This window comes from Aplysia californica, unplaced genomic scaffold (assembly GCF_000002075.1).
Source record: "Aplysia californica isolate F4 #8 unplaced genomic scaffold, AplCal3.0 scaffold00173, whole genome shotgun sequence".
Taxonomy (NCBI): domain Eukaryota; kingdom Metazoa; phylum Mollusca; class Gastropoda; order Aplysiida; family Aplysiidae; genus Aplysia; species Aplysia californica.
Window position 1 is genome coordinate 96,653 of NW_004797443.1, and position 9,939 is coordinate 106,591.

Consider the following 9,939-nt stretch of genomic DNA (forward strand, 5'->3'; position numbering starts at 1 on the left):
CCACCTCCCCCTAAGGGCCCAGAGTATAACATTCTCTTTTGCCCCCTCCCTCCAATGCAGTATGCAGTGTACAGCTCGGCAGACACTCAGCCTCTCAGTTCCCAAGCTACATCACATAAGGCTAACTGAGACTAACTCCATTTGTTTTTAATTTTTAACCTTAAATTTAAAGCTTGGAAAACAATTGACATTTTAAAATTCTGATAGCACCCAAACAAAAATTATTTTTTAAAATATAGACCATCAAGCTGTAGTGTCCCGATAATTTATTAATTAATTTTGTACCTTTTTCACGATTCCAACCAGGAATTGTATAGCGTAGAACGCTGGTCCATAATCCTTTTGCCTGGTTTGACACGCTGAGAACAATTAATGGAACTATTCACTTTCTCTGCACCTTCCTACAAGGCGGCTGAATGTACCCTCCGCGAGCACAAGCTGAGATTCATGTTTAGACCATTTCTTCACATAGGCATATCTAATACATGTATATAGTATACTCTAATGTAGCAACAAAGGGTTTGCGTCACTGGTGATATAGCGGAAATTAAGTATCCCTGCCTGTTCGATTTCCCACTGGGGAGGGTTTTTTCTTTGATATGGAGAGAGACGACTGAAACTGAGAAGGAAGAGAAGAGAGACACAGAGACCGAATAAGAAAGTGGATTAGAAAGAAGGACAGGGAGAAAGGGAAATAATTTTATAAATTTAATACAATTTGTATAAAGACGAAAATATTTATATTATAATAGTCTCCAATCTCTTCAATGCTAATTTTAATACTGTTATGTTTGTTTTGTAGATGGGAGAATGTACTTGCACACATTAAAAAAAGAATTTAAAAACTGCACAGATGCAATAACACAAAATTGAGGCAAAACTTATGAAACAAATGACAACACATACGCCTCGTATCACCTTTGATCACTTGAGAAGCTTTATTTATTTACATTCCTCCCATTCCCTGCTTCAAAAATGTATGCATCATGTACATCTACATTTCATTTTCAGTGTAGGAATGGGAAAGCTATCACAGTAGGCAAAGACAATCATATTGCTACACATTTAGATTGAAGTTAAAGAAAAACTACTAGTATTATTTTATATATGTTTTTGCGGCCCCATCAACACAATCAATATCATTTAGGAGGCAAGTTGCTTCCATCGGGCCAGTCAGTGAGTATGTCAGGGCCAGCACAAACTTAGAGGGTAGCTCTACAACACCCCAGTGGACAGATTCAGATACACAATTAAGCAAAATAATAATGGGACTTGAACTCAGTTATCTGCTTTCAACGGTGAAGAGCCTGTCCACTATACCACAGACGTACTGGAAATAACTGAGAGACAGAAAAGAAGTATCCCAAATAAAAACAAATAAAACAGTGGATTGTAAACAATTTATACTGTCGCAGAGTCCTTCAATCATACAGTGGGGGCTGTAGTGCTAAGACAGAAACAACAAAAACTGAAGACAAAAGATAAAAAGGACGGTATTTGATTCATATATAAGTACACTTAAACTCATCACAGCTGCGTATGATCAAAGATTAGATTATACTATACTACAAGATGGCTCAGTCCCTTAAAACTAAAAAAGCGTCCTTTCAATCCACATTGCAGTCCACAGGCAATAGATCTAGATCTAGTCATAAAATAATAATTTAAAAAACGATAATAAAATAGACATTTCCACCAGCACTGACCATAACATTTTTGTCTTTAATTTTTGTTTCTAAAAAAAAGCAATTCCTGCTTTTTGTATACAAGATACACTATTCTGTAAAAACTTTATCCTCATTTCATATATCAATGTATAACACGGATAGGTCGAACAAAGGAGACTCAAAATCACGCATCCGTCCAACTGTGCCTGCGGTCCCGCTCTTTTTTCTTCTTTATCTTTGTAAGATAACCCTCGAACTACAGATCTCTTGAACTACCTAGGCCGGTCCCGCCGAATTCGAGCTAGTCTATTCGTGTTAAACAGTAGATGTCATCACAGGCATTAATCATAGTCTTTTTATTTGTTTTAATTTTAGCAGTAAGAGTTTTGCAGCATTTGCAAGACAAACAGGTCATTCAAGTGCTGAAGATTAGAGTGTTACTAAACAGTATCAAACAAAGAAAAGAAAAAGGAGAGATAATGGTGACAGAAGTAGAAAAGAAGGCGCAAATCATACTAGACCATCCATCAACTAATCATAGTACAATGAGTGCTTTTTTCAAGAACCTCAAATAGATGATGGAACCATCTTGTAGTGTAGAGTACAATCTTCGGTTTGTTGCAGGGTTTTAACTATTAACTCAAGGAAACAGCATAGGTGTGTGAGGGCAACAACTTCCCCTTTGAGACACAGTCCTCTATCCAGGCCGGAGTGAGTACACAGCATGTGGCGTCTCCCAGCACAGCTATCAGCTCCTGTGGGGGGGGACAGAATTTGAGCATGGGTTTTACAGGTCATTCAACACTTTGTCAGATACTTAACACTTGCTTCAACTTGTGAACATTGTATTAATAGGCTACACAGACTTCCCAACTCCAGGAAGAAAGACCCAAAACTCAATGAGGGCCTGGAGGACTGCGGCAAACAGCAGTCTTTGTGCTAGTGACTGAGATGTCCATTTAAAGTTAAAGATGAACGAGAGGAAGAAGATAAATATACTGTTAACTTGACAAAGTCTTCATATAAATACCGTATTTAGTGTGTTCAATGTCCGTTTCAACACTGCATAAAACATTTATGTTATAGTAGCACTACTAGTAGTAGTAGTACAATAACATAAATATGACAATTTTTTAGCAAAAGATATTTTCTGACTGAATACAAATACATTGCATGGTGGTGAAAACGCTGAATTCAGGCTATAGCCTAAAAGATGAAACATCTCACGTTACAGAGGCTATAGCCTAAAAGATGAAACATATCACGTTACAGAGGCAAAAGCCTAAAAGATGAAACATCTCACGTTACAGAGGCTGTAGTCTAAAAGATGAAACATCTCACGTTACAGAGGCTATAGCCTAAAGGATGAAACATCTCACGTTACAGAGGCTATAGCCTAAAAGATGAAACATATCACGTTAAAGAGGCAAAAGCCTAAAAGATGAAACATCTCACGTTACAGAGGCTGTAGTCTAAAAGATGAAACATCTCACGTTACAGAGGCTATAGCCTAAAGGATGAAACATCTCACGTTACAGAGGCTATAGCCTAAAAGATGAAACATCTCACGTTACAGTTATACATATAGAAAACCGACCTCCACCCCATTCCTCTAAAAGGAATTTTTAAAATATAAAATGAGGGACAATAAGACAATGGAAAAACCAAAGGGGACAATGTGGGGGAAGACATGCAAAACATCTTCTTACATGGATACAGAGTTGCAATGGGGCATTAAACCTATAAAATTTCCGATAATTTAAAAGACAGAGGTGCTTGGCACCAGGCTCCAGGGTTTGCTCACCTCCACATCAGTAGTATCGGTGACCAGGTGTGTGGTTGCTTCATTCACAGAGCTGGAGATGTCACCATCGTAAGTGGATTAGTCAAGGAAGGAACTGGTGCAGCATAACCACCACGCTGGATTGGTTTGTTTGGTTTAAAAAAATTATTTGCTTTGACATAAAGAGAAGGAAATCAAAACCATAACTGCTTGTTGAGTAAAAAAAAAAGCAAAGCAAAACAATAACGGTCATTTAGAGCGAGAAAAAAGACAAGACAGATAGACAGAAACAATTGAAAGGAAAGAAAAGAAGTGGGGCCAGTTGTGCTCTCCAACAATAATTAAATGTAGAAGTAAAAAACCCAAGACAGACGAAAAAGACAGAAAGATAGAAATGAAGAAGGACCAATCACAAGCATCTTCCAATTACTTATCTTCACAGTGGCAAAAACTAATACCAGATCTAGTAATAAATTGAGTAAACTGCACTTTGTGCGAGGGGTATTCAACCCGTGGCCCTACTGCTAGAAGTGGCCTACCAACAGACCTCTACACTCCAGAACTACAAAATGACACAAATAATGAGCAACTTTCACTCACAAAGACACATCATCTGGAAAAGAAAACATTTTAAAGTACAGACGAAAGATCAAAAGGATATGCAATAACGAATCTTTTCAACCCTTTTATCTTGTCCTCCGAGACGTTGTGAAAGTGAACAGTCATGCCAGTAAACATGGCAGGCAACTGCTCATTTGTGCCTCCACGCTTCAGCGACTCTTTGGCTGATGTTGACAACGATGATGTTGTAAGAGGTGATGATGATGAGGAAGGAGAAGACACCCCAGCCATCTTGTCATCATCACCGTCACTGTCAGGTCTCTTGACTGAGAAAAATTAGAAAATCGTTCAGGAAAATTCCATTCTAGACAGACAGTTAACCCTTTCATTGCCTACTGTCAGCACTGATTTTCAGCGGCGCTCACGAAAACAGCCTCATGTCTTAGTGTTAATGGATGCGCGGTCTGGATTTAGTGCACTCGTGACATACTTCAGGCACCGGGTCTTCGACAGCCACTTTTCTCACTTTTCTTATTCCCTATTTCCTTCTATCTTACTCATAATTTTGAATAACCTGCAAATATCTAAGTCAAAAAGTGAATTTATTTGACTTTTTAAAGTCATTTCGAAGTTAACGTTTTATGAGAGCACACGGCCGCCCGCAAGCCTAGATCTGTGTTTACCAATTGCTTGCAAGCCTAGCAGTAAAGTTAATACAGTCCATGCCGGCTTTAAGCACGGTCGTCGGGAGAAAGCTTAAGCGTGCTTAAAGCCGAAGCGTGCTTGAGTGCGAAGTAGACATAATCCAGAGATTTTCATGTTGAAAATTTCCCGTGCTATTTCCCTTTGTTTGTAAGTAGGCCTATAGCGGTCCCGCAAAAGTGTGCACTGTTATTTAGACACCCGCCATGGTAGTTTTTGTTCGCTAGTTTGTTTTTGTTTTGTTTTTGTTTTTGTTTGTTTTTGTACAGTGTTTTACGGCGCTCGCAACTGCATAAGGTCATATGAGCGCGCGGGACACACCTAATATTTTCAGGTGGTAGGAAATTTTTAATTTTGCCCGGGTGGCGGCCGAAGCCTACTCTTATCGATTTTAGACCACCAAGGGATCTTTAACGTGTGCAACTTGCACACAGGCTCTCCGAGATTTTTCGCCCTTGTCCGAGAAGGCTAGGTGTAGATCTTTCCTACCTACCAGAAGATCAGGGGTGTGGCTGAAAGACAGCAGTAAGAAGAAGCGAAGGAGTAGCAGTAGAAAGGCTGCAGAAAGAATCAAGAGCCCAGAGTGCACTGTTATTTAGACACCCGCCATGTTAGTTTTTGTTTGCTTGTTTGTTTTTGTTTTGTGGTCGAATGGGAAACGAAAATTTAATTTAGACGGCCAGTCACGATACAGCACACTAGGCCTACACACTGCCTGTGCGTACCACTGCCCGCTGTGCCACTCATACCACCGCCTTCATCCCACCTCGCGGGTAATACACAATCAGGATTAAAGGATAGCAAGGGTCAAAAGTGAAATCGCAGCCAGCCTCCCTTTCTCGTCTCCCTGACTCTCTTTGTATTTTTTTTTTGGTCGTGTGTAGCTTTGCCCTAGGCCTAGGCTAGATCCTATGTCCGCGCACGCAGCTGTGTGCATCTCTCTGCCTTCCTCTCCGCCCGTGTGAGTGTGTGTGTCCATCACTTACGTTCTTTGTGTTGCTCACGACACACTCCACTGCTGCGGTGTAGACTGTTCGAACTTCGATGGGTCATCATGAAAATATTGACTGAGACTGTCTTGTAAATGAAGCGTGCTTGAAGCCGAAGTTACCGTGCTTAAAGGTGTGTAATTTATATGGCAAAAATTCGGTAAGAGCCGTTTAGCGTGCTTGAGTCCGAAACGTGCTTTAAGCCGGCGTGCTTAAAGCCGGCACGGACTGTACCAGCAAATTTGGTATTGATATGTGCATCTTTCATTCCCGAATACGAATCTGCGCAGCTCTTGGGGCTAAAACCTCATACACAAAAATTAGAGCCAGGTTATTAGCGTGACGCACATGTAACATCATAAGGGCAACAAGGAGCAGAAAATTTTGCCAACTTCGGTGACATACATGGTTACGGTACGGCACAGCGCTAAAAATTACACTACACCAGAAGGCAACGAAGGGGTTAATTTAAAAATCTTGTCTTTGGTCAACAAAGTATAGTAAATTAGGGTGACTTAATAATAACTAAAGCATGTAACTAAAGAACAATTATAATAACATATTGAATTTCATATCAATATTGATTTTTGGTTTTTAGTGTTTCTTCAAAGCATGATGCAAAAGTTTACTCATTTTAGTTGTATTTGACGTTTTTTTAAAATAGTTGAACAGAATTGAAATTAATGTTTGAGTCACTAAGGGTTACGTTGAATAACCCACCCATCCCCAGCTGTTCCATAATGCATAAGTATAGGCATTTAAAAGAGTCTTTCCAGCAAAATAACTTTACCATTAAACTTGTTATCTTGAACTTTAATAGTTATACTTTCTTTCACCTGCATGTAATAACCTTCAAAATGCCTTGTATTTAATATTAGTGAGAGAAAAAATAATTCAAAAAAAAAAAAAGAAATAATGAAGTAGGCCTATCTAACTCACGCGAGCACAGAACAACTCATGGCTTAATACAAAAACAATCTTCACCTACCTTTGCTGGGTTGTCCAGCTTGAGTGCCATTCTTTCTCTTTTGACCGTGCTGTCTTCGGAAATAATATCTGCAGCTTGTCAAGGAAGTGCTTTGGAACTATTTTTTGCTTGACATGTTACTCATAACATTTTTTGCCCTTGACAACCACTCCAACTTTTCAAGAGGTAAGAAACAGTTATAACACACCTGTGACAAACTAGCACGATGTGACACAAAAAGATCTTTAACCCTAGCTCAGCGAATGGGAATATGTAAGACGATCGAGGTATTTCACAGGAATGTGTAAGAAGTGCACCAAAGTTAGTGATTTTGTGAGGGTGTGGAAATTGGCCATCGTTTAATCATCCTCTTAACTGAGCTTTGGTTACAGTCATTCCAGATATTACAATCTGACAAAGCCATATTACCAATATCCAGTAGCGATTAACCCTCCTTGAGTCGACAGCTGATTAAATCATCCATAAGTTTTATTCTGTGGGGTTGCAAATCGGTCGTAATCTCAATTAATTTTGTTTCCTTTGCCCCATTTTTTCAAATATCTACAAACATCTCAACTCCTTCACAAATTAACTCTATTTCCTACATATATTCTACTTTATGAAAATGTATAGGGTTATGGCCTTTACTTACTTTGTTTGCCTACACTCAAGCATTTTCCATGCATAATATGGTAAAATCATATAAATTCTCCCGACACCACAAGCTATTTGTTAGCAACACTTGTAAGGGCTAAGCTAGAACAAGGAGGGAGATTCACTACACACTGCATTTCCCCCTTAGCCAGTTCCTGGTAAAAGGGTTGTGAAGGATACATGTAGGTGGGAACGCCCCTTGAAGCCAGCTGTTTGCGTAAGAGTCGCTCCGTGCCATACCAGTTGAACCCCGGGGTGTCATGGCCGATGCGGGGAAGATGGACGCTGGCTGGATAAGAGAGTAGAAGGGAGAAATTGTTAGTTGTAGATAAAGAAAACCACTTCAACACAATAAACATACAAACAATCCCATCCAACATCTCAGTGTCGTCTCTCCTCCACACACATATTATATTACATAAAGACACAGGGACTTTCCAATCAGAAGTAAAAGTTCTTTCAAATGTTTTACACCGAATCATTTTAATTAGAGCTATAAGTTAACTACACTTAGGCAAACAAAATCCCAAAACATCACCTGATGGACTCACCATTTTTTGCTTTGGCCACCTGATAGACTTTCTCCAGGCCTTCGCTAAGGGCTGGGAGTTTGATTCCTGACAGCTTGTTAGTTCGTTTGTCTCTGCTCTGTGCTACTATTAAAGCCACCTGGGGAGACAAGGCAAAGGATACTTTACCAAAACAACAGACACTAACTATAGTCATGCTGTTAACCAACCATGATAATTGTTGTAACTAAACGTAGCTTCTTTTTCTAGTAACGGTAGCCCAATTTAATGATTGATTGGGACGACCTACTAAAACGGAACAACAAATTTTTCTGAGTTGACACCCTTTTACACAAGTTACTACCTACCCTTCTATATTCCACCCAAGACTTTTTCACTTTGACAAACTGATTTTCCCTTTACAGTTACAACTTTCACAAGGACCAACACCAACTAATCTCCATCTAGCAGAGTTTTTTTGGGGTCTATCCTAGGTCCCCATTTGGAGTAGGATATTGTTAGTTTCCTGAAACATGTGTTAACGTGATAGTAACTCATGCTTATAAAAAAAAAAATTCAATCATTTAGCCCTCCTATTATTAACTCTTTGCATATCAGATTGCATACTTTATCAACATACTGTAATTCCATGCCTGTGCCAATCCAAGATCTATTTTCGATAAAGAGCAATACAGTACACATTCACTCTCAAATACACATTCACCTGCTAATACACTAATATGAACATACTCTCATTCAGCCCGACATTGTTAACCATGTAAAAGTATGCTCACTTATTCACATATACACACACTTATACAGCAGCATAGTCATAAATACACACACACACACACACACACACACACACACACACACACAAACACACAAACATGATTGTACATCCACATAGTGATAAATACATACACACAGTTGTACATACCCTTAGTCACAAATACTAGAGATGGGCGGGAAGCACTTTTTTCTTCCCAAGCGAGAAGACCGAGAAGCTGACCTATTTCTCGCCAGGACCGGTACCGGTCCCGAGAAGTGCTTCTCGTCTCGTGACCTATTTCTCTTCTCGCGCCATTGGACAAGAAGCTCGCTGAGCGAGAAGGCCGGTCGTGGCCGGGATCTAAACTAGGCTAGCCTTGTTGCGAAGGTGCAAGCTGTGAAGGAAGGTAGGGAGACCTAGGCCTAGGCCATGGAGGTTATACAGTAAGGTCCTTGGCCTTGGCCTGAGCCCCACTCGCCTCGCCACCCTCTTCCCTCCCTTTCAGTTTCAGACACAGGATGGCACGGTGATGGGTCAGCGAGTCATTTCTCACTGGCTGTGCCGCTCTTTCCGTAGACACCTCTCACTCTCGTTACTCGTTGTGTCAAGCCAACGAGCGGTATCACTTCTCGGTACCAGGCAGTAGTTTAGTTTAGTGGCCGGGCAGCGATGGGAAGGGCATTTCTCGCGAGAAACGAGTACTAGGCCCTTCTCATGCCCACTCCTAACAAATACATAATCACACACACACACATACAATGGTACACCCACAAGTTCAAAAATACACACACAAATACATACTCATTCTTCTCTCTCACACATACACAAGCATACATTCCCTCTTCTGAAAACTGACAGGTCAAGTAAATAACTCCGTACTCACATAGTCTCCCTTATCCTCCGAGTCGACTCCGTCCTCCACAGCCACCAAGTGGCAGTCTCCAACAGACAAGTCTGCCGACAGAAACAGCACAGTATGGTTTTCAAGTTTTATTATTTATTTTATTATAGTAGAGGGTTTTACGGCGCTCGCAACTGCATAAGGTCATAGTCATATGAGCGCCAAAGGGGTGGGTGCCAACAGAGAAGTTTTTACAGGGAATCAGATTTACTCTGCTCACCTCTCTAGCTTCAACAGCACAAGGTCTGCTTCGACTATCAAGGCACCCTGGAAATAGCAGGTCACAAAGGTGTGACAAACATACAAAAGAAGTAGAGGAAAATGACAATAGTAAGGATTTGGAAAGAAATAGCAGCAGTTCCCTGTTGTAGATCAGGCACAGTTATGAGCGTGACATGAATCAGCCCATTTACAATTCTACTGTGCTTGAACGA

The 9,939-nt window shown here is 40.3% G+C and overlaps 1 protein-coding gene across 1 annotated transcript in view; it reads right to left on the reverse strand.

Moving 5' to 3' along the window:
* Positions 1-2,051: 2,051 nt before the first annotated feature.
* Positions 2,052-9,939, reverse strand: part of LOC101863584 (chromodomain-helicase-DNA-binding protein 1-like) — a gene marked incomplete at its 5' end in the record, with an annotated part of 50,247 nt that continues 42,359 nt past the window's right edge. The window contains 7 exon segments of the mRNA XM_005098116.3: positions 2,052-2,422; positions 3,472-3,544; positions 4,112-4,337; positions 6,691-6,758; positions 7,504-7,612; positions 7,875-7,992; positions 9,488-9,558. Of these exon segments, the coding sequence (XP_005098173.1) occupies positions 2,303-2,422; positions 3,472-3,544; positions 4,112-4,337; positions 6,691-6,758; positions 7,504-7,612; positions 7,875-7,992; positions 9,488-9,558 (785 nt within the window). The 3' untranslated portion in view covers positions 2,052-2,302.